We start from the raw sequence: 25,959 nt of genomic DNA on the forward strand, positions 1-25,959 counted from the left end.
TCGATAAATTGCAAGTTCCAGGTTTTCGCCAATGCGCAGCGCATGCGCAGCGCATGCAGAAACTTGTAAATTGAGGGGACTTTCGGATGTGTGTATGCCGTCATCGACAGTGTAAAATTCAGGCCAATATTGCTAAAGTGTGGGTGTTCGTCATTTTAGGGCTGCAAAGTCTTAACTGTTGTTAAATATATACTGGCTGTGTTTTAGAGAGGTCAATTAAAAGGCTGTAGGCAATTCCATCTCTGGTAGTGTGCATTTGTGGAGAGTTCCTTTACTTCATTGGCTGTAAAACGCTTTGAGATATCCGGTGATCATGAGAGGTGCTATATAAATGCAAGTTTTTCTTTCTTTACTTTGTTATACTTTTTCCCTGTTCTCTCCTTTCCCTCCCCAAGCATTAAAAATTTGACTGACACTTGAAAATGTAAACTAAGAAATGTGATGTGACAGGAATGTGCGCTGGATGGATCATTTTAAAGTTACAGTTGTTTGAAACTGCTCCAAAGTCGGCATTGAGCCTGTTGTGGCAGGTAGTAGGATTACTGCAGGAATTTCACCACAGCCCATTTTTTAGCGATTTTGGTTGGGGTGAAAGGAGACAAAACCTGAAGATTTAAGATGAAAAGGAATTAGCTGATTGCAAATCACCATTTCCCCTGGTTCTCGCCCTCTCGTACCTTACCATTGCATTTATCCACTGAGCTGTAAAAGAGTGGGGGTTGGTGGAGGAGTTTTGAGAGGAAGCTTCCTCAGAATATTAAATTCCACATTATAAGGTCAAATTCTGTGTAGACGAGGTCAACATTCACATCCCAAGGTTGTTAAATCATAAAAATCAAAGTGCAATCTCTGCACTATTTTATTGCACTTCTGTAGTAGAACCGTTTAAAATAAATAAATAAACAAATAATTTGCGGGACGTGACCATCGCTGGCAAGACCAGCATTTATTCCCCATCCCTAATTGCCCTCGAGAAGGTGATGGTGAATACAACTGAGGGCAGTTAAGAGTCAACTAAGAGTGGTTGTGGGCCTGGAGTCCGACCAGGTCAGAAGATTTCCTTCCCTAAAGGACATTATCTTAAACGATTAAGAGTTTATGGGGAGCGGCCAGGGAGGTGGAGCTGAATCCACGATCAGATCAGCCATGATCTTATTGAATGGTGAGCAGGCTTGAGGGGCTATACGGCCTACTCCTGCTCCTATTTCTTATTAGTGACAATCTGGTAGTTTCATGGTCACCATTGCTGATACCAACTTATAATTCCACATTTATTTAATTGAATTTAAATTCCCTAGCTGCCACAGTGGGATTTGAACTTGTGTCTCCGCATCATTAGTCCAGGCCTCTGGATTATTCGTCCAGTAACATAACCACTATGCTACCATCCCACTCAGTGGGGCACATGCAGCATTGGGGTACAGCTCCCGAGAGTGTCCACAATGTAGCCATTCGACCATCTGGGGTCCACAAGTCCTGGCAATCTATTCCAGTAAGCTCAGCCCACTGTGTTCTACAGCCCTACTTTCGCGGAAGGCATGAAAAAAAGGCTGTATTTCGCATTATTTCCTGGGTGGGTGGATAAGTCCTAAACTAAAACACCAGGATGTATTGGTATCTACACCTCAAGTCTGTCTTTTCTTACTCTGGATCAATATTCATTGTCATTGGACCAATCAGACTCATGGTCAAGTTTTGCCTTTCTGTTCTGTAGGTTACAAATGAGGAATGCAACGTTTTAATAATGATTTTACTTTTGAAGTGATGCCCTTTTTTTGTCCTGGTAGCTTGCCAATGCTGCTCCATAGCCAGCCAGGAAGTGGAGGCCCTGCTGGATTTGCAGGTATCCTCTTTTGCTGTACCTTTAGGATTTGATGATCTTCAGGACTGGAGAATTTTAACTGAGGTAAGATTGGATAGGCTGGGGTTGTTTTCTTTGGAACAGAGGAGGCTGAGGGGAGATTTAATTGAGGTGTGTAAAATTGAGAGGTGTAGATAGTGGGTAGGAAGGACTTATTTCCCTTACCACGGGTCAATAACCAGAGGGTATAGATTTAAAGCAATTGGTAGAAGGATTAGAGGGGAGTTGAACACACTTTTCACCCAGAGGGTGGTTGAGGTCTGGAACTCACTGCCTGAAAGGGTGGAAGAGGCAGAAACCCTCATCGCATTTAAAAAGTACTTGGACAATTGAAGTGCTGTAACCTACAGGCTACAGACTTAGAGCTGGAAAGTGGGATTAGCCTGGATAGCTCTTTGTCGGCTGGTGCAGATACGATGGGCCGAATGGCCTCCTTCAGTGTCGTAACTTTCTATGATTCCATTTTTTGATTTGGGGAGAATGCAGGAGACTGCATGTAGTGCTTTCCACACTGTTGCATTATTTGTTTGTAGCCACTCCCACCTGTTCAGTCGTGGCCAACAGCACCATAACCAAACAAAGCACAGGTCGATCTGAAGGAGACTGCCCTCTGTAGACTAGCTTTTCTCTTCCCCTCCCCCCTCCCCCCTCCCTCCCCCTCTCTCTCTCTCTCTCTCTCTCTCTCGCCATTAAAGTTGGTCTTTTGGAAAGTTGGAATAAAATAAGCTGAAGGAGCTTTTCATTTGTGTATAAAGCGAATGGTGTACTCGAAATCAATAGTCTTAGTTGAATGAAATCCATTGAAAAATGGTGGAATGCTTTTCTCTTGAGGCATTTTTTGGTACAAAACAAATGCTCCTGCTGGTAACGTACATCTACCTTTGCAGAAAATCTTTAGGTGGTCATCTTTGCAGTCGCCAATGATTTACTGCTTGATGGTGTACTCGAGTTTTGTTTTAAATCGACCAGATGTATCCTCTGTAGTTTGAGAAGCGTGATTTCCCTACATCCTTCGTGTGGCTTGAACAGTAACTTGTGTTCTGGATTGCAAGAGTTATGATGCAAATTAAAGATTCCTTTTTCCAGATTGAATGTGTCTGACTGTAGTCTCATAGTAGGCTATGGGTTGTACATTTCCCTACCTCCAAAGGTGCTCAAAGGCAAACCAAGATGGGAGCAGGATTATTTCCACTTAAAAATAACATTGCCAAACTCGGACTGGCGAGAGCTGTTTTTGTGGCTATCATACCCCAGTCACAACTGGGACCTACTGCTGCTGAATTCATGTTGCGCTCAAATGGTGAAGTAAAATCTGAAAGAAATGGTCTGGCCATTCTTTATTCTTGCACAATGCTTTGACAGCTAGTTTGTGTCCCAATCCTGTGTTGTCTTTGCCTGCATTCTCTTCCCACCCCAGAGTAAAACTGTCACTCATTACAAGCTTGAATGCTCTTGACCTAGTGAGGGAAATGATTAAAGGGTGAATCTCTCCATCAATTACCAATTTATTATTTAAAAAAAGTCAATTTCTTTCAAAGCATGTAGTTTATGAAATTCTGTTTAAAAGTACAACCTTGGATGAAGTGATTCTTCCTAGATTCTTAAGAAGTCTTGTTTAAAATGTTTCAGCTGCTAAAAGGTTGTCCCATAATATGCGACTGACTCATTCTGTTTGATTCTTATCGATAGCCCATATCACTGAAACATTTTAAACAAGACTTGGTGTGTGGAGGAATGTTAGGGAAATTTGTCAGCTGAATCTATTCCTGGAGCAGCCTGCACTGAATAGTTGTTGTGACGTCATGGCAAGTTTGTTGGCATCCACTGCTCTGTCTGGTACAATGCAAATTTTTTTTTCCCGGATGTGTTGGTCTACATTTTTGCATTTTGAAATCTAAAAGCAGCACAGGAATAAATAACTGGTGATTGATTAATTTAACTGAATGATATCATTGCATCATCATCTTGTAAACTAATGTCTTGAGACCTTTTTGCTTTGATATCCACATATCTTGAACCATAAAATTAACTATTTTAAAGACTCTTGTTAAACCGGTTCGTCTGAGTTTTACCTACCCTTCCCTGGTCTTTAGGACTTGACATACATAGAGTGTCATAAAAATACATTGTAATTAAAATGTTCCAAGCTGAATATATACTTAGAAGAACTAGTGGTGCCAGAGTCATGTCATGCCATTGTAGTGTGATTCCAGAATGTTTCTTCCTTAACCATCACCAGCCCCCCCCCTCCACTCAAAAAAAAAAGTTGCCTCTGAATGAAATTAGGCAGAGAGGGGGGTGTCTTCAGTAAGAGTGGTGCCTTGGGGTTACTCTTACCAAGGTCGATTGCAGAATGACATTTGAGAAAGGAACAAAGAGAATATGTTTGTATATTTTTTTTTAAATCACAGCTGCCTCATTTCCAAGCACTGAGATGGAAGATGAAGTGTGGAACTTTAGATCTGCCATCGGGCAGGGGATCCACACAGAGTCCGATTTATGGATGATTGGAGGTGGCGGGGGGAGGGAGAGAGAGACACAAAGAATGGGGAAGGAAGGAGAATTGGTCTCCTGTTTAAAATTTAGTGGCTCAGATAAGTGAAGGTAGAAAAATGACAAGAGAAAGGTAGTGTTTTATGTAGGGCTTTACAAAGTAGAGTTAATTTGAAGTGCAGTTATGTGGGTGCATTGTTCCTTTTTATAGAGAAACGGTGGCCAGATACTATTCCAACGGGCTGGACGTAATACACTCAGAGCGAAGATCATTTCATACAAGACTCGCACCACTTAGCTTGAGAGTGCTCAAGGCTCTGGTTGTCTCATCACTCCTGAGTTACACAACCTCTAGTGTCTATGAAGGCATATTTGATGAAGCAGCAGTAACAACAGAGTGGATAGTTAGAGAATGTTGGAAGAGGCTTGGGAGGAGGAGATGATGACATTGAGAGGGTGGTGACAATGGTGGAATCAAAATGGAATGGTTGTTTGGAACATGGTGCTGATGATCAAAGAATATTAATTGCGCCCAGACCCTTGACGAACTTGGGACTGTGCAAGAGGAAGCTGGAAAATTGAGCTGAGTCAATAACTGGACCGAAGCAGAAATGAAAGCAGTAAGAAAATAGTAGTTGCAGCACCTATATATTAAAAATCTTAACACTTCCTGACATCTTTGTTAATTGTAAACTCTTGTGTACACATTTATAATGGAACTGCTTATGTAAACTTGTCACACTGTAATTACACACTTCTGCCAGTGGTGGCACTGACACATGAATTTACGACTTAAAAATGACGACTGAATTACATCTGTACACCAGAGTCCAATTACCTTTGCCTTCTAACCTTGCTTCACTTAAGACTAAGTCTTGGTCTTAACTTGCTCTGTGGTGTACTGCAGAAGATTGACTAATAGTAAATGTTTCATACTTAAGATGCAGATATGAGCACTGAAGATAACTACAGGTCTAAGGAAAGGTTAAGGAAGTTGGCCTTTTTGAGGTGATCTAATTGACACTTTTAAAATTATGATGGGATTTGACAAATTTGATCTGAGAATTTGTTAATTTAACAAGAAATACAAAGGGATGCTAGTGAACTTCGAACTAAGAGGAAAGGTCGAGTAGAATTTTTTTCACTCAAGGTAAGGTGATGGACTTGTTGAATAACTTGCCAGGAAATCCATTTGAGCAGACGATGTAAACTGATTAGTGAGAAGGGATTGAAGAGCATGACTCGGAGATGTCAGTGGGGCCGATTTGTGGAGGAGTGCCAGGTTTGTTATGCCTACTGGTGTTTATCTATTCCCAAAAGTTCTCATTTTTCTTATAGTACTGTCTGGTCCTTTCGTCGCTAAAGCGTGCTCAGCCTCTGTCTGTGGAAGCAGAGCTTTATCCTATGCCTGGGGAGGAGAGAGTCGAGAGTGATTCTTGGGCGTTTTCTGTTTTGTTAGTTTAAATTTCTCTCCCCTTTCCTGAATGTTCAGCATCTTCTGGTACCTTGTTCTATTGGCCGTTTTTCGTGTGTGAGTTCAAACAGCAAGTGTTGGCGGACTAGTGAATACAATTCTATCCATAAAAGCACACTTCCAGCACCTCTCCCACACAGAGTGCTGATGCCAATTTCAACATCCCAAACCTTGCTCTGCCTGAAATTAGCAAACACTGCGCATCGAACCTGGAATCTTCCTCCTCTACAGAATAGCTTCTTGCCTCAAGGAGCTGCGCTGTCGATCGAACAGAAATACGTAGGATTTTAGTATACCTTTGCGGGTACTGAACGTGCTGCTGTGTTGCCTCACCAGTGATCTATGCCCATACACAGTGATCACTTAACCACTTTAAAGTCATTACTGCAGAGTGGTAAAGGAAATTACTTTATTGGCACCAGGAAATATTATAAGCCAATGTCAAAGGCTGTTACTGCTATTGCATTTCCCTCCGTTCAGAACTGGAAAGATAGAAAGAAAGAGTTACATTTTATACAATGCCTTTATGTCCACCGGATGCCCAAAGCACTTTACAAAAGTACTTTTTGAAGTGTAGTCACTGTTATAATTTTGAAAACGTGGCAGCCAATTTTGTGCACCACAAGCTCCCACAAACAGCAATGAGATAATGACCAGATGATTTGTTTTAGTGATGTTGATTGAGGGATAAATATTGGCCAGGACACCGGGGATAATTCCCCTGCTCTTCCTCGAAATAGTGCCCCTGGATCTTTTACATCCACCTGAGAGCAGACGGGGCCTCAGTTTAACGTCTCATCCGCAAGACGGCACCTCCGACAGTGCAGCACTCCCTCAGTATATCATTGCAGTGTCAGCCTAGATTTTTGTGCTCAAGTACCTGAAGTGGGTCTTGAACCCACTACCAATTGAGCCACGGCTGACACTAGGATAAAGACACGCTTCCTTTATATCTGCACTCCTCATTCTGAACAGTGAGACGTTCAGGGAATTGATGGCGCACAGGTAGACACGTAAAGTAATTCTATAAACCTGTTGTTGGTTTACTAACCAAACGCTAGTTTTAACGGAGTAAGTGACTAAAACTCTTGTCCATAATTGCGGGTAAATGGCAAACACAGACTGTGCCTCCTGCACAATTTTTTTTTTAAGTATCTAAAAATTCCTTTTGGGCTCCTGTGTACAGTGTACAGTGTTTGCATTATGTAAAAACACACAACAAAAGAGCATTGTATGCCTGGTGCGCACCAGGTTCCCTCTTTCCCCCCCCCCCCTCCCCCCCCCCCCCACCACATTGTGGTTTTTTTCATCCTCATATTGTGTTGTCAGTAAACACAATCTGCACACTCATTGTTGGGGAGAGAGGGCGTACAATAATGTTTGAGTAAAGTTATTGCTATAAGGACATCACTGTGTAAATATGTGACCCGTTGGTTGTGTGGTCTGTTTGTATCTCTTTGGGGAGGGGTAGATTTCCATGATGTTTCCGATCCTGCCCTTCAACACATTTTGTTGTATCACCTAGATCAAGTGGATTGTTGCCTTGTTTAAAGTGCTCGTGTGGGGCTGTGCGGTGAGGGCAGGATCATTCTTGGTTAGGATATGTTTTTCACTTTTCCAATTCCTCGGTTCAGTAGCCTCCTGACATGCTCTGGCCATTTGTGTGAGAAATCAAAGGATGCCTAGCATCTGTGTAATTCCACCCCAGTAAAGAGTGTGTGCGCACAGCATAGGGGGTATTTGGGTAGAAATTTGTAAGATAAGTCGAGCAGCGGGTCAAGAGAAGTGAAACTCTTCTTGAAACCTACTTCCCTCCCTCCCTTCCTGAAACCCCTTCTTTCTTTCTTTCTTTCTTTCTTTCTTTCTTTCTTTCTTTCTTTCTTTCTTTCTCTTTCTTTCTTTTTCTTTCTTTCTTTCTTTCTTTCTTTCTTTCTTTCTTTCTTTCTTTCTTTCTTTCTTTCTTTCTTTCTTTCTTTCTTTCTTTCTTTCTTTCTTTCTTTCTTTCTTTCTTTCTTTCTTTCTTTCTTTCTTTCTCTCTTTCTCTCTTTCTCTCTTTCTCTCTTTCTCTCTTTCTCTCTTTCTCTCTTTCTCTCTTTCTTTCTTTCTCTCTTTCTCTCGTTTTCTCTCTCTGAAATCTTTCTCTCTTTACAACTTACCCTGCACAGAGTACAGGCATGAGCGCTGTTACCAACTTGCCCAACACATTCTCTTTTTGTGTGTGTGGGGAAGCATTTGGAGTCTGGTTATATTTCCAAGCCAGTACATGAGGATGGGGAAACAAACTGAGCAGTCAGTATCCTGCTCTGGGCCATTGTTTTGGAACTCGCTTGCTTGACACTGGTACGAATAAACCTATTCCAGCGTAATCACCTGTCTTCAGAAGCGGGTGGCATAATTACTCAAAAAAGGGGTGCGATGCAATGGTAAATGTTTTCTGCTACTATTTTCGTTCAGTCAATGAACTTAATCGCAGAAAAGTTGAGATTAGTTTTTGTTATGACTATTAACTCTGTGCAAAAGTCAGGTGGACCCCTTCAAATTTAAATGTCATCAATGCTGGCTCAAATCGATGGAAAACTGAAAAATTCATTCTTTGTTCAGTGCAACCAAAGTAAAATATTTGATCCTAATTTTTTTGCCAATTTCCTGCATGGTATCTTTTCCAGCAACCTGACATGTGGTTTAGCAAAACTATAGAAGTGGGCATGTTTGCAAACGGGTGTGTCCTCGATTTATTTTTTTGAGAATTGTACATGCTTAAATTAAAGTTGACAAATGCAAGCCCTGCAATTAAAACCTTCGCTGAAGGGTGTGTGAATGTGAGAGTCCAGATTTGCTTTGATAATTTCTGTTGAAGGGTGTTTGTTTTGAAGTTCTTGTACTATCAATGTATAGAGTAAATAGGTAGCCTTGTAGAACTGCAGGTATATACAATGAAAGTAGTTGATGACCACGAGCAGTTGGGTTGCCAGAACTGTTCACTTTATAGAGTGGAAACTTTGGCAGTGCTTTGTTGCCTCCGAATGGGCAATTGACCCATGAAATAGAATATCACAAGTTGGTAATTGAGCTGAAAGACCTTTATCTGAACCTGCTGCAACAAATAAAAACAAAAAATGCTGGAAATAATCAGCAGGTCAGGCAGCATTTGTGGAGAGAGAAACGGAGTTTATGTTTCAGGTCCATGACCTTGCGTCAGAACCTGTTTTGTGGGAAGGTGCTTTATTGGTATTCGGTGAGGGTGAGGAGAAAGGGTCTTCTTCACCTGAGCTGATCTTGTGAGCAGTGCTTTATTTGCATGCTGGTTCTTGGCTTGTTGTTGGAGGCAGAAAGGCTTAGTGCATTTCTTCACTGCATTTCCACTGCCACCTCCCAACTCCATCCTTTGGCAGTAATCTCAAAACCTCACTAGAGGAATGTTGATTGCTAAGGTTCCGCCAATCTACCTCCCTTCTCAAATAAAGAACCTTGCATGGCGCAACACGTAAAAGAGGTAGGAGTGTTTTTGAAAAGGTATATGACGTTTACAGTATTCCATGTAGGAGAGATACCCTTAATGGGAGGGGGGGATGAACAGCTAGAGCAAGCATCCAGGAAGGGTTGTTAAGGCCAAGACACTGGATTTGTATCAAAAACAACTAGAAGTAAATTAAGCCTTAATAGGAAGCTGTATTTGAAGGAATATGGGTCAGGGCTTCAGTTCTACAGAGTTGCAGCTCTGTCTCTTAAACCCCTGCTCTCTCAACACAACTCCCCCTTGGGGAGTTGCATGTTCAGCCATGAACTCATTGAATGGCGGTGCAGGCTCGAAGGGCCAAATGGCCTACTCCTGCACCTATTTTCTATGTTTCTATGTTTCTATGATTGTGGAATCACTGAATTTTCCCTCCCATTATGCCAGAGAAAGACAGTAGAGTTTGTATTCCGGAAAAGTTGGATCAAATTGGCTACCTTCATTCAAACCTATCTTGTGAAAATCTTAGTCTTTCTATCATGGAACTTTCAATACAATTTTGTGTTTTAATAATTGATCGGTGGTGCTGAGAGCATGTAGTATAGAGGGTCACGAGTGTGGGTCCATATCTTGCTCTATTAGGGTATACCATGTCACTATTCTATCTTTTTAAAAAAAAGTAAGATGAAGATCGTGCGCATGCTTGTTTATTGCGCTCGGAGAGGAAGAGTATTGATGCGAGGGTATGGAATTCTTTTTCTACTTTGTCATTTGTCTGCCACAAGCACTCTTGCGCCAAATGCCTTTTGCTCTGCTGTCACCCCAACCACAGAAGCAATTCCTTCTTCACTGGTGTGGAACATTCCATTTTCCACACCATTCATCCTGGTGGCTCCACTGACAAAATTGCGAGTAAGACTGAATTATAGATCACTAGAGATTTTACTGGAGCCAGTTCATGAGGAAAGTTCTTAAACAAATAGTTGAGACATTATCCTTGCATTTGTTGGAGAATTGCAAATTTAGTTTCAACTCTATAAAACATTGAAGGCCAGTGCAGGTCTTGGTTCTGCTGAGCCACTCCTATAAAGCAGTATAGTTCCAAAGGCAAGTTTGCTACATCTCGCAGTTTGGTTTTGTCCTCAAAACGTTCTGTCAAATAATACAAGTAGAAACTATTGTGTTCCTAACACAGATGAGGCTGCACACAGGGAGGTTAAAGTAACAGTGACCTCAGTTTTTATTAAGACACTCCAGAGTGAGGAACAGGCCTTCGGGGCCAGCTTATATACAGTGCTCCCAAGGGATGTTGGGACCTCAGGGGATGCGCTCCCTGGTGGCGGAATATGGGAGTGCATGCTTTACAGATACACAACATCACTCCCACCCCGCTCCCCCAAAGTCAAAGTGAAAACTATTTACAAGGTGAGGCGGTTGGGAGCCTTTCTTTCCCTGGTGGACCGCCTCGGTACAAATATCTGTTCTGGTGTGTTGGCTGTGCCCTCGCTGGGCTGGTGTGTTGTTGGCCCTGCAGGGCTTCTGGGTGAGCCTGGGCTGTTGGGCGTGATGGTTCAATTTCCTGGTCCGGGGTGGTGGGTGGTGTCGTTGATCCTTTGGGTGTGTGTTGTGGGCTCTCAAAAGGTGGTGTCTGCTGTGGGTTGTTCAGGGCAGTCTGTGAACCGCAGCCTCGTTTAGTCCAGGTGCTTTCTGCAAATTTGTCCATTGTCCAGTTTGATTACAAATACCCGACTTCATTCTTTAGCTATCACCATGCCCGCGATCCACTTGGGACCATGTCCATAGTTTAGCACATACACAGGGTCGTTCAGATCAATTTCCTGTGACACAATGGCGCGACCATCGTTTACATTTTGTTGCTATTGCCTGCTCTCTACCTGATCATGCAGGTTGGGGTGGACCACCGAGAGTCTGGTTTTCAGTGTCCTTTTCATGAGTAGCTCAGCCGGGGACACCCCTGTGAGCGAGTGGGGTTTTGTGCAGTAGCTGAGCAGTACTTGGGACAGGCGGGTTTGGAGTGAGCCTTCTGTGACTCATTTAAGGCTCTGTTTGATTGTTTGTATTGCCCGCTCTGCCTGCCCATTGGAGGTTGGTTTAATCAGGGCCGAGGTGACATGTTTGATCCCATTGCAGGTCATGAATTCTTTAAATTCGGCACTGGTGAAACATGGCCCGTTGTCACTGACCAGTATGTCAGGCAGGCCGTGGGTGGCAAACATGGCCCTCAGGCTTTCAATGGTGGTGGTGGTGGTGCTTCCTGACATTATTTCACATTCAATCCATTTTGAAAAAGCATCCACCACCACCACCAGGAACATTTTACCGAGAAACGGGCCCGCATAGTCGACATGGATCCTCGACCATGGTCTGGAGGGCCAGGACCACAAACTTAGTGGTGCCTCTCTGGGCGCGTTGCTCAACTGAGCACACACGCAGCATTGCCATACACCGGACTCTAAGTCAGAGTCGATACTGGGCCACCACACGTGGGATCTGGCTACCGCTTTCATCATTACAATACCCGGGTGTATGCTGTGGAGATCCGAGATGAACGTCTCCCTGCCCTTTTTGGGTAGCACTACGCAGTTACCCCACAACAGACAGCCTGCCTGAATGGACAGCTTGTCCTTTTGCCACTGGAATGGCTTGATTAGCTCTTGCATTTCAAAGGGAATGCTGGCCCAGCTACAAGGCAGTACACACTTTTTTACTAGGTACAGGAGAGGATCTTGGCTGGTCCAAGTCCTAATCTGGCGGGCCGTGACAGGTGATTTATCATTTTCAAACGCTTCCATGACCATCAACAAGTCTGCGGGCTGTGCCACCATCAACCAGTTTGCAGGCTGCGCCATTTCCACCCCCGTGGTGGACAATGGTAGCCGACACAGTTCTCGGTGCCTGGCCTGTGGCGGATGGTATAGTTATACGCTGATAGCCACCTTTGTATGCGGGCTGAGGCAATAGTATTTATCCCCTTGTTTTCAGCGAACAGGGATATGAAGGGCTTGTGATCAGTTTCCAGCTCAAATTTGAGGCCAAACATGATGCATTTTCTTTACTCCGAACACACACGCTAATGCCTCTTTCTCAATCATGCTGTAGGCCCCCTCGGCCTTAGATGAGCTCCTGGAGGCATAGGCGACAGGTTGCAACTTCCCCGCAACGTTAGCTTATTGTAATACACACCCAACTCCGTACGACGACACATCACATGCTAGCACAGGTCTTTTACACGGGTTATGCAATACAAGCAGCTTGTTAGAGCACAAAATGTTTCTAGCTTTCTCCAAAGCAATTACTTGTTTTTTTTCCCCCATACCCAGTTCTCACCTTTATGCAATAACACATGTAGGGGCTCGAAGAGGGTGCTTAACCCCGGTTAGGATGTTACCAAAATAGTTGAGGAGTCCCAGGAACGACCGCAGCTCCGTGACGTTCTGTGGCCTGGGCTCATTCCTGATAGCCTCTGTCTTGGCGTCTGTGAGCTGAATGCCATCCGCGATCTTTCTCCCCAAAAACTCCACTTCTGTTTCCATGAAGACGTATTTCGACCTCTTCAGTCGCAGCCCTACGTGATCCAGTTGCTGGAGGACCTCCTCCAAATTTTGGAGGTGCTCGATGGTGTCCCGACCCGTGACCAATATGTCGTCCTGAAAAAACACCATGTGTGGTACCGACTTGAGTAGGCTCTCCATGTTTCTCTGGGAGATCGTTGCATCCGACCAAATTCCAAACGGGCATCTGTTGTAGATGAATAGTCCCTTGTGCGTGTTGATGCAGGTGAGGCCCTTCGAAGACTCCTCCAGCTCCTGCGTCATGTAGGCCGAAGTCAGTTCGAGCTTGGTGAATGTCTTGCCTCCTGCCAGCGTCGCAAATAGGTCATCTGCCTTAGGTAGCGGGTATTGGCCCTGTAGTGAGAAATGATTAATAGTTACTTTATAATCGCTGCAAATCCTGACTGTGCCATCACTTTTGAGTACTGGAACAATCGGGCTGGCCCACTCGCTGAATTCCACTGGGGAGATGATGCCCTCGCATTGCAGCCTGTCCAGCTCGATTTCCACACCCTCACTCATCGTTTGAGGTACCGCTTGTTGCCTTCATTCGTGTCGTGTTTGTCATGCAATTATGGCTGTGTTGGGTTTTGTTGACCATTAATCCATCCAGTTGACAGTAGCTCGGTGTAATATGGCAGTGTAGTGATCTGCTTTTCCAACACGTTGGATCAGCTCAGCTGGTCATGGCTTGGTGCCTCTGATTTTCTCCAAGGGCCATCTTAACGATTTTGCTTCTCCAACAGGAAAGAAGACCTGGTGATTGTGGCTTCTTTGCTTTGAGTGCATTGCCAGTAGTTGGTTACAGCAGCGGAGATGTGGAGGAGGTTGATTGTCTCTTTGTGGTGAGAAAGAAAGCTGAAATAAGCAATGAGTTGGAATGTAACTATCTCTCAGCTGATTTGATCCAACAAGGTTTTCTTTTTGATTTATTGAGTTCGGTTGTAGGGTGAAGGTGCAAGGCACTAAAATGGTTGAATAAAGTAGATTGGATAAATTGAGTAATTAAAAAAAATTAATTCCTTGGATGTGGACATTGCCGGCAAGGCCAGCATTTATTGCCCATCCCTAATTGCCCTTGAGAAGATGATGGTGAGCTGCTGCCTTGAATAGAACTGAGTGGTTGCCCGGCCATTTCGGAGGGCAGTTAAGAGTCAACCATATTGCTGTGGGTCTGGAGTCACACACAAGCCAGATTTCCTGCCCTAGATGACATTAGTGAACGAGATGGGTTTTTCCAACAGACCGATAGTTTCATGGTCGCCATTACTGAGACTAGCTTTTTCTTCTCGATTTATGTAATTAATTGAATTTAAATTCCCCAGCTGCGTGGTGGGATTTGAAGTCGTGCCTCCGGATCATCAGTCCAGGCCTCTGGATTACTAGTCCAGCGACATAACCACTATGCATGGTGGCAAACTCTGGAATGACTAAATACAGCCCACTGAGGGATAATCTATATTTGAGACTTCAGTTTCTGCTGCCAGCTTAGCCCTGGCAGTAATGCGTGTTAATGCATGTGTACATATACACCCGACACTCCCAAACTTGTATGTTTGCTGCCAGTATGTATTGCATGCCTAAGACATTTGTCATCGCTTCCACACAAACTAACAATAAAATGGTTATGTTTTGTATTTTTCTGCTTTTTATTTACACATCAATATGAACTTTATTGGAAGCCAGTTTATTTCTACCAGTTTAGTTTTAATTGGGTTAGTTTTTTTTAATTGTATTCGCGCTTCACCCCTACACCTTGATTTCTCCCCCTTCGCCCTGATGGTGCTCACTTATGCCGGGATATGTTTCTATTGGGCACCAGCAGCTCTTGACATCCAAGTCAAGTGACAGTTCTTCTCTAGTCTAGACAGTAGGTTTAGGCAGTGTATTTGGTTTGATAGAGATGATGGGCTTAGGTTTAGTCGTCATCATCATAGGCAGTCCCTCGGAATCGAGGAAGACTTGCTTCCACTCTTAAAATGAGTCCTTGGGTGGCTGAACAGTCCAATACGAGAGCCACAGGTGGGACATAGTCGTTGAGGGTAAGGGTGGGTGGGACAGGTTTGCCGCAGGTTCTTTCCGCTGCCTGCGCATGTTTTCTGCATGCACTCAGCGATGAGACTTTTGGTCATGTTTGGTCATGACACCATGACACATTCCTGTTCCTAGTCTTTGAACTGGAAAAGTCTGGAATGCCCTTAGAGGGGGAAGGGATCTTGAAGGTGCGTTGTGTTGTAAAATGGCAGCCAACAGCAAATGTACAATCCGGCTGCACTTGGAAACAGTAATTGCTTGCCTTGCTTTGTTCCGACAATAGCAAGGACCTACTTTTTTAATTAGAACTGGTTTCATGAACTCTCTCTGAATTCACCATCCTTGCTCCCGGCTACTGTCTGACCTTTGAACACTGGCAAGTGGAAATTAAAACTGGAAAATGTCGCCGGTATACTAATGCAACCATACCATGGCATTGTGCACAATGTAGCGGCTGGATTTGGAGTACTCAGAATTTCTTATACTTTTCTGCAATAAATAATGACAGAAGCACCCAATTATGGAAAGTGGCAAAATGGTTTCTAAAAAGGCATTGTCATCCTCGCCAAATGAACAGTAGTTCATTTAGATACCAAAAATCTAGTAGTCAGCGTGGATTTCAAAAGGGAATGTCGTGCTTGACCAACCACATTGAATTCTTGAAGTAACAAAAATGTAGACAAAGGTAATGCAGTAGATCTGATATATTTTGGATTTTCAAAAGGCCTTCGATAAATTGACTCGTGACTAAAGTCAGAACATGTGGAGTCGGGGGTCAAGTATCAGAATGGATAGCAAGCTGGCTACAAAACTGAAAGCAGAGTATGGGTTAAGGGTAGCTCATCATCATCATAATAGGCGGTCCCTCGAACGAGGATGACTTGCTTCCACGCGAGTTCACAGATGTTTCAATGAAAGACCCGATGTTCCAGTCCTGAACTCCAGTTGAGGGGATGGAAGATGCCTGTGTGTGAATTTTTTTAATGTGTGGTGACCGTTGCACATCAGCCATCACACGGGCTTGACAGAGCTAGGCCTTGATCCAGTGGCAAGGATTATCCAGGATGACTGGAGATCTGCTCTGCTGTACGGACCTAGCGCGCGCACACATCGCAATGTGGGCAGGTCCGTGCTACCCCTGGGCCCTCTGCTCTTCTGGGCCCCATAACCTCATTCGCCGCACCTCCGCCACAATGTTCCAGGGCCCAGCACTCCAGCTCTATTTATAGCCACGACCTGCGGTGATGTTCTCACACAGGTTGGAGCAGCCCACGATGTTCCAGGGCCTGGCGCACCAGCTCTATTTATAGCCCCGACCTGCGGTGGTGTTCTCACACAGGTTAGGGCAGCCCACAACCTCCGTAGCTAAGGGTAGCTACTGAGACTGGTAAATGGTGGGATCAGCGCTAGGACCACTGTTGTTCACAATTTACATTAACGATTTGGACTTTGGAATCGGAAGTACAAATTCTAAATTTACAGATGACACCAAATTGAGGTCTCGTTAATAAATGTAGATTGTGACAAATAAAAGATATTAATAAACTTTCAGAATAGGTGTTTTATTGGCTAATTAATTTCAATATAAATAAATGTGGTGCAGGATTTTGGTCGGAAGAATGAGGAGGCCACATACTGCTGGCATAATAAGAGTCTGAATGGGGCAGAGGAGCAAAGGAATCTAAGGGTACAGATACACAGATCACAAAGTAGCAAAGCAGGTTAATCAGGCCATAAAAAACACAAACCAAGCACTGAGGTTCATTTCTAGAGAGATAGAATTGAAAAGCAAAGTTAAACATGTGTAGTACCTTGGTTAGACCATACTTGGAGTACTGTGCACAGTTCTGGTCTGTCTCCAGATTATAAAAAGGATAATAGAGACATAGGAGAACGTGCAAAAAAAGATTTATATGGATGAGGGGTTATAGTTATCAGGAAAAAGCGAACAGGCCTGGGGGGGTCTTTTCTTTAGAAAAGAGAAGGCGGAAAGATGACCTGATCGAGGTCTTTAAAATGATGAAGGGGTTCAATAGAGTAGACGTAGAGAAGATGTTTCCACTTGTTGGGGAGTCAAAAACTCAGGACCATAAATGTAAGAGTCACTAAAAAATCCAATAGGGAATTCAGGAGAAACTTCTTTACCCAGCGAGTGGTGAGAATGTGGGACTCATGACCACAAGGAATAGTTGAGGTGAATAGCATTGATGCATTTAAGAGAACTAGGTAAGCATATGCTGTGGGGTGGGAAGATGCTTGTGTGTGTAGCATAAACACCGGCATGGACCACTTGGGCCGAATGACTTGTTTCTGTGCTGTGGACTCAATGTAACTCATTCGGCAGATGGAGCGTTTGTTTATCCCAAGTGGGATATGATGTTTTTGTTGTGAAATTAAATCAGTAAAAGGTTCCTTTTTGTTGCATGTTGTTTACTGAGGTCAGGGGGAAGGATGTCTGGTGTTGAGTGGGAAGCTCGACAACTACTTAGATTTACATAGTGTCTTTCTGACATAAGCATGGCCAAAAAGCAGTATATATATTTTTTAAAAGACTATTGGGATTTCTGGTCTTTATCTCAAGGATTAGAAATACAAAAGTGAAGAAATGATGCTACAGTTCTGCAGAGCTCTGGTCAAACCCATCTTGATACTGCATTTCGTTTTGGGCACTGCACCTCGAAGGATATATTGGTTTGGGGGGGTATAGTGCAGATTCACCAGAATGATAACGGTGTTAAATTATGAGGACAGGTTGCATAAACTTGGCTTATATTCCCTTGAGGTTAGAAGGTTGAGGAGTGATCTAATGAAGGTGTTCAAAATAAAGGAATTCAATAGGGTAGATACAGAGAAACTATTTCCTCGAGTGGGGGGGATCCAGAACAAGAGGGCACAATCTTAAAATTAGCGCTAGGTCATTTTAGGTGTGAAATCAGGAGCATTGTTTCACACAAAGGGTAGTGGAAATCTGGAACTCTCCCCGAATGACTCTGGTTCTTGGTCAGTTGACATTTTCAAGACTGAGATCAACTGATTTTTATCAGTTAAGGGTATCAAGGGATTATGGATCAAAGGCAGGTAAATGGAGTTGAGGTATAGATCAACCATGATCTAATTGAATGGCCGAACAGGCTCGAGGGGCTGATTGGCCTCCTTATGTTCCGATGTTTCCAAGATCCTTTTACATGAGTGAAGAGGTGGACAATGAGCAGGAAATTGAAGTTGGGGAAGAGACTTCAGGTTCAGTCAAAGAAATATGTTTTGTGTGAAGGAAAAGAGAGGGTTAGCGAGATCTAGCAAGGAAAGTCCATGGTGCAGATTTGTAGAATTGATGGTGGGGGAGCATATGTACAGTAGATCAGAAGGAAGGCGATTGCATGTTAGGACCGGATTGCTAAGCTAGGGTGGAAAGGGGCCATGGAGGGATTTGAGAATAATCCGAGAACACAGAGAGTCAATGGTGGATCAGGAAATTTGTCGCTGAGCGTTCAGCAGACTAAGAGGGGGAGGGGGAGGGGGAGGGGGAGTGGGGGAGGGGGGGTGGGGAGGTGGTTGTTGCTTCAGCAGAAGATCAGACCAGCAAAAAAAAAAGTGGGTTCCCACTGTCATTGTTGTGAGGTTGGTCAATGTGTTTATTTCCAAGCACCATCGCTGGCAGGAAAACAAGACGGTTGCCATTTTCCACACTTATAAAAGCGCCTTAAAAGAAATTGCTTGACTTGCAACTCCAGCTCATCACTGTGTAAACCAGGGTATAGCTGGACATTCCTGTTAAACAAACTCTGCTTTCTTTTTGCCACAAATATTTACCGTGGGCATCTGTGTTAAAAATATTGGTGCTGTGTAGGAATGTTCTGCTAAACTTTAATGAGAACACTTACAATATAAATTTCAATCGTATTTTAAATTTAGTGTTTCCAGATTTAAAAGTTGCTAATTTCTTGAACTGTCTGAGCAAGCACACATTGAGGAGGAGAACAGTGTTGGCAGAAAAGCATACAGGAGTCGGGCAATAACTAGATAGTGGGTTAATGAGAGGTGTGTCATTTGGTATAGTTTTTGTGTTGGTTTCTATTTTTCATCCCCTCCTAGAGCGTGAAGGAGATTGGATTGGATGTATAAAGAAAAAAAGACTTGCATTTCAATAGTGCCTTTCATGGCCACCAGATGTCAAAACCGCTTTACAGCCAACAAAGTACTTTTTGAAGTGTTGTCATTGTTGTAAGATAGGAAATGCAACAACCAACTTGCGCACAGCAAGCTCCCACAAACGGCAATGTGATGATGACCAGATCATCTGTTTTTTTGGGGGGGGTTGTTTGTTCAGGGATAAATATTGGCCCAGGACACCGGAGATAGCTCCCGTGTTCCTCTTTGAAATAGTGCCGTGGGATCCTTTACATCCATCTGAGAGAGCTGACAGGGCCTCAGTTTAACGTCGATCCGAAAGACAGCACCTCCGACAGTGCAGCGCTCCCTCAGCACTGCACTGCAGTATCATTCTGGATTTTTGTGCTCAAGACTCTGGAATGGGACTTGAACCCACAACCTTCTGACTCAGAGGCGAGGGTGCCACCCACTGAGCCACAGCTGACACTCTGCCCATCTCCCAAATAATATCCCTTGAACGATCCTTTTAATCTCGAACAATACCCATTATCGTTTTAATCCTAATACAAAGGCAAAATACTGCGGATGTTGGAAATCTGAAATATAAACAAAAAATGCTGGAAAACACTCAACATGTCTGGCAGCATCTGTGGAGAGAGAAACAGAATGAACATTTCAGGTTGATGACCTCTCGGCGGTTTTAATCCCGACTCACGTATTCTTTTCTTCCCAAGTGGTGGCGTGGCAATTGTTACAGCAGGTACAGGTACCACTCACTGCGAGCACAAAAGTCACCTAGCCCCAAACTGTGTGTGTGTCCTCTCCCACTTCCCTCCCTCGCAATCCACTTCTGTAAGATGCCTGTACATCGATTGGTTTGTTCATTTGTTCACTCTGATGATTAATTGTCTCCCAGCCTAGTTGCCTGACAGCGGCAGTGCATTTCGCAAATGCCACAAGGCCACAAAAATAGGGCAGTGTCTCCAATGGACTGTGATTGAGCAGTAATGACAATCCAGCCTCTCTTCCATTGCTGCAACACCATCTGATCCTGACTCTGCCGATCTCACACGGTCGACTGCATTGGCACGTATAAAAATACCGGCCACCATTCAGCCAACGGAGACTAACTGCTGATTTCCATGTCTCCCACGAGTTCAGCCTGGTTGGTCTGTGAATTAAAATGGCACCACGACACAAGTATGTCGGGCATAATTGGTCCGGCTCAGCACCTGCTCCCGGCTTGAGCGATGTTTTAAGATCGAAGGTGCCTTCTTTTTTTGCGAAGAGTATTCCAGTCCAGTATCAGCCATGGCTTAGTGGGTAGCGCTCTTGCCTCTGAGTCAGAAGGTTGTGGGTTCAAGTCCCACTCCAGGGACTTTGACCACACAAAAATCTAAGCTGACGCTCCAGTGCAGTGCTGAGGGAGTGCTGCGCTGTTGGAGGTGCCGTCTTTCGGATTAAACCGAGGCCCCGTCTGCGCTCTCAGTTGAACGTAAAAGATCCCATGGCATTATTTCGAGGACGAACAGAGGAGTTATCACTGGTGTCCTGGCCAATATTTATCCCTCAATCAACATAAACAAAAAAACACATTATCTGGTTATTATCACATTGCTGTTTGTGGGAGCTTGCTGTGTGCAAATTGGCTGCCGCATTTCACACATTACAACAGTGACCACATTCCAAAAGTACTTCATTGGCTGTAAAGCACTTTGAGACGTCCGGTGGTCGTGAAAGGCGCTATATAAATCAAAGTCTTCCTTTCTTTCTTTAAGCCAGTCCTGTGCCTCTGCTGGTGTGCAGTTTGCCATTTTACAAATGGGGCTCTAATTGGCCTGCAGGAGAGTGGAGCTACTGAATAGTCGTCATCATCATCATAGGCAGTCCCTTGAAATTGAGGCAGACTTGCTTCCACTCTAAAAACGAGTTCTCGGGTGACTGAACAGTCCTGGATAGTAAATCCATGACAGCTATGTACACGGGTCAGCATGGCATCACTCTCTCCAAAAACATGGATAAACATACAAGCCTCGAGTAGTTCAAAGTGATCGTTCAGTGCTGAGTGGTTAGAGACAGCACCTGAATGCACATTAAAGATTAGTGTTTCTGAGAATGGAAAACCACTTGTATTGTACACTGTTGACAATAAGATTAATGTGAATGACCTGGTACAGTCCTTCATTACAATTTCAGTGACGTATTGTTTTTCTAATCTCGTCTGTCCCAGTTTCTTTGCTGATTCGAGGTTTCTCTTCATTTCAGGTCGTAATGAGCCTCTGAAGAAGGAGAGGCCAAAATGGAAGAGTGATTACCCCATGACTGATGGCCAGCTGAGGAGTAAAAGAGATGAATTCTGGGATACGGCGCCGGCTTTTGAAGGTCGCAAAGAAATCTGGGATGCCCTTAAGGCGGCTGCCTACGCCATCGAATGCAATGATCATGAACTGGCCCAGGCTATCGTAGACGGCGCCAGCATAACCTTACCACATGGTAAGCACAGCAGAGTGTCCCACTCGGTCTTGCAGCATGTTCTGGGATCCTTTAGCTGCACAGTCTCCAGTGAAATCCCCAAAATTGTCAGGAAGCTTCCTAAATTCGCACCCAATGATGTGTCCATTATTGGCTTCTTCCCTAGCTGCCCCCCGCAGTCTGAATCCAGAGTTGCGAGACCTCCACATGCTGTGCTTTTTGTGCCATATACAGAGCTTTCACCCGCCTCCAAGTATTGCCCAATTATGGCTTTCTCTTTCCCACCATTGCTCGAGCTTGCCACCTTGAGGGTTGACTTCTCCAAGGCTCTCCTTGCTGACCCCACTCTTTACAACTGAAGTTAGTGGGAAGCTAGATAAACACACGAGGGAGAACGGAATGGAGGGTTATGCTGATGGGGTTAGATGAAGAGGGGTGGGAAGAGGCTCGTGTGGAGCATAAACACTGGCATGGAGCATTTGGGCCGAATGACCTTTTTCTGTGCTGTACATTCTATGTAGTTAATGCAAAATTTCACATTGTTTCCTGTCCCACACACCCATCAGCCCCATCTTTGCCAAGTTACACTCCATATGTCCTTGTGAATAGATGACAACAACAATAACTTGTATTTACATAGAACCTTTAACGTAGTAAAACGTCCCAAGGCGCTTCAAGAGTGTTATAAGACACACAATTTGACACCAAGCCACATAGGAGAAATTAGGGCAGATGACCAAAAGTTTGGTCAAAGAGGTAGGTTTTAAGGAGTGTCTTAAAAGAGGAAAAAGGGGCAGAGAGGTTTAGGCAGAGACTTCCAGAGCTGAACAGAGCAACAGAAGGTACGGCCACCAATGGTTGAGCAATTATAATCACTTCAACCCTTTCTATGACTTCGGTCCAACACATGTAATATATATCTGCACGCACACTCCAGTTCTGACACGAGATAGATGATCTTTCCCTATTTCATCAGAAGCTGATCATTGACTACACTCCGCAGTGTGCTCCCAAAACCACTTTGTCTTGTTACCTGCCACCCTGCTCACTTTTTGTTCCTTCTGAGTCTCTTCCCCACCCTTCCCAAACCTTTGTACACTGTTGAGCATTCAAACATTTACTTTGTGAGGAGCAGTACAAAAATACTAGTTGCAGTATATATGACTGGAAAATGGTTGATGCTGGTACTGGATAATGGGTGGAAAATGTTCACGAGTCCCTCATTTGCTGAGCACAAAAATGGACACTGAGAATGCTGGGAGAAGGTTAGTCTTGGACAGCAGCTTCTGAAACCTGTGTTTAATTCATAGAATCATAGAAATTACAGCGCGGAAGGAAGCCATTTCGGCCCATCAAGTCCGTGCCGGTTGACAAAGAACAATCCAGCCTAAACCCACGTTCCAGCTCTTGGTCCGTAGCCCTGTAGGTTACGACACTTCAAGTGCACATTCAAGTACTTGTTAAATGTGGTGAGGGTTTCTGCCTCTACCACCCTTTCAGGCAGTGAGTTCCAGATCCCCACCACCCTCTGGGTGAAAAGATTTTCCCTCTGAACCTCCTACCAATTACTTTAAACCTATGCCCCTTGGTTGTTGACTCTTGTACTAAGGAAATTCATTCTTGGATATGGGTGTTGCTGGAAAGGCTTTAATTGCCCATCTCTAGTTGCTCTGGTTTGATATAACTGAGTGGTTTGCTAGGCCTCTTCGGAGGGCAGTTAAGTGTCAGCCGCGTTGGTGTGAGACTGGAGTCACACATAGGCCCAGACCGGGTAAGGACGGCAGGTTTCCTTCCCTAAAGGGACATTAGGGAAGCTGTAGTGTTTTTACGACAATCGAACAGCTTCATGGTCACTTACTGATACCGACTTTTTGTTTCCAGATTTAAAAAAATTGAATTCAAATTCTCAAACTGCCGCGTTGGCATTTGAATTTGCGTTCTTGGGATTACGAGTCCAGTAACATAGCCATTACACTACCGACCCCAGAGCATAGACCCAGTGCAGTAATTCTGCCTCGGCAACTGAAAAGGCTCCGTAATGTAGGGCAGTTCCACTAAAACACCAGTACTTGAAACTTTCCACACACTTCTGACAATGGTGCAAACAGGAGAATTTCTTCTACACTGGCATTTAGATGTGTGGTATGGCCAGGGAGAGATGTGAGTGAAGAGGAAAATGTTAGCTACCATGGAAAGTGTGAGTTGCAAGTATCCAGATAGATTTCACGAGCAGTTCATCCAGGTTGGCATCTAAACGGTGTAACAATTTACTCTGGTCAGTTTAAGAGTGTGCGTCGACTAGATGGAGCTTTGCAATGTGAACAAGGTAAGCAAGTCTCTTGGCTGAGGAAAAATTTAACTGTGCACCCACTGTCTAGAATGTCCAGTCGTGCAGCTGAGGCCCTTTTGTTAAATTTAGCTTGGATCAACGTAGTTTAGTTGGTCTAATTTTGACCAGCTGTTTCTGATGTAGTTTGAATCGTGATCTTGATTTGCGATGAGTTTAGCCCTGTACTTTACTTTACTTCTCGTGCAGGAGCTGTCTGATGGTTGAGCTTCAGTACTTCGGCTGTTCACAGCCCTCCCGTCTCTCGTCCAAGTGGAACTCTCCATCCGCGAGCCGAGATGATGTATTGCCAGGGCAATTGAACGGTAGCTTCCGAGCCAAGCTTGAGCTGCTTTACATAGTGTTGCCGCCAGCTTCCGAGGCATTTGCACAGTCGGCGGTAACGCCAGAAGAAAGATGTGCCAGATCGGCTGAGGCCGGCGATCGGGAAAACCCCAGTGTTGACTGGCCTCAAAATCTGGCACGTCGACATTTGCTGCTGCTACTGTTTGTTGCACAGAACCCACATGTTCACAGCCAGAGCACTAGCACAGTGCAAGATCAGCTTTTCATCCACAGTCAATCAGCTTCAGGTGCCCATGCGTCAGTCTGACCTAATCAAAACTGCACGCAGAAAATGAGCTGCAGTTCTCACAAGAGACTGTTTTACTTGACCTCTGCTTCAGAACTTTTCGGTGTCTTGTTTCATTTGAATTAAGAAACACGAGGTGACTGTTGCCGGCTTCCTTTTGGTTTTCATTGCTTTTGTAAATAAGTGCCAAACGCATGCTTTGAATTTAAACTGGTTATTGTAATCGTGCATCCCTGATCTTTGATGCTTTCTTGATGTGACAAATTCCTGGTTCTAATGCGCATTCCTGCTGAAGAAGCAGTATGCATGTAGGCTGTAGGGAGAGCAGCAGTGAAATCATCTCGTCTCTTTCCCCCCACCCCCCCCCCTTGCAAGTTTCATCAAGCAAGGAGAAATTGTTGAACAGATGCCTTGATCGTGCAAATACCGATGTAGTTGCTCTCGTTTAACTATCTGTGTACCAAAGTCGAACTCTGCATGTCAAAAGAAGTGCTAAATTTGAAATTAATGAATTTCTCTTCCCCTCCTTTCTCTGCCCTGATCTCACGGGGGCATCATGCGAGTTGGTGCTTAGGGTACCAACCCTCCAGGATTGCCCTGGAGTTTCCAGGAACTAAGAGTTAATCTCCTGGACACTCCTGCAAGCAAACCCAGAGAAAAAAATCTTGGGTCATTTTATATATTTTGTTAAATCCTTTGAACATTTTTGTTTATTAGTTATAAAGATATTGGAGATGGGAGAGGGGGGAAGGTAGAACAGAAGATCATAAGAATTAGGAGCAGGAGTAGACCATTTGGCCCCTCGAGCCTGCTCTGCCATTCAATGAGATCATGGTTAATCTTCCACCTCAATTCCACTTACCTGCACTATCCCCATATCCCTTGATTCTTTTAATTTCCAAAAATCGATCAATCTCTATCTTGAATATACTCAAAGACTAAGTCTCCACAGCCCACTGGGGTAGAAAATTCCAAAGATTCACCACCCTCTGAGTGAAGAAGTTTCTCCTCATCTCAGTCCTGAATGGCCAACCCCTTATCCTGAGATTGTGACCCCGGTTCTAGACTCCTCAGTTACAAGCAACATCCTCCCTGCATCTACCTTGTCATGCTCTGTAAGAGTAGTGGTCAATATGTTCAGTAACCCTTAGAAAAAATACTTGGGGGTGATCTGCTCCTGATCACTATTCAAAAATCCTAGTTGGGAAGTGTGGCATTGGAGGAGGTCAGAATCAGTCACCACAGTTAAAGGTGAGATGGGTGGGTTGATTTTGCACACTTTTGATAGATTGGTCTAGCAATCCTGGAGAGTTGGTAACCTTATTATTTAAATGGAGAAAGATTGCAAAGTTCTGCAGTACAGCAGGACCTGGGGGTACGTGCATGAAACACAAGGATAGTATGCAAGTACAGCAAGTGATCAGGAAGGCCAATGGAATCTTGGCCTTTATTGCAAAGGGGATGGAGTATAAAAGCAGGGAAGTCTTGCTAAAGCTATACAGGGTATTGGTGAGGCCACACCTGGAATACTGCATGCAGTTTTGGTTTCCATATTTACAAAAGGATATACT

At 44.2% G+C, this 25,959-nt stretch overlaps 1 protein-coding gene across 2 annotated transcripts in view; it reads left to right on the forward strand.

Moving 5' to 3' along the window:
* The window catches only part of ubtd1b (ubiquitin domain containing 1b), a 78,340-nt gene that overhangs the window by 42,443 nt on the left and 9,938 nt on the right, over positions 1-25,959 (forward strand). For both annotated transcript variants that reach the window (XM_070876447.1, XM_070876448.1), the window contains one exon: positions 21,264-21,491. In XM_070876447.1, the coding sequence (XP_070732548.1) occupies positions 21,264-21,491 (228 nt within the window). The remainder of the gene's footprint in view (positions 1-21,263; positions 21,492-25,959) is intronic.

This window comes from Pristiophorus japonicus, chromosome 3, assembly GCF_044704955.1.
Source record: "Pristiophorus japonicus isolate sPriJap1 chromosome 3, sPriJap1.hap1, whole genome shotgun sequence".
NCBI lineage: Eukaryota > Metazoa > Chordata > Chondrichthyes > Pristiophoridae > Pristiophorus > Pristiophorus japonicus.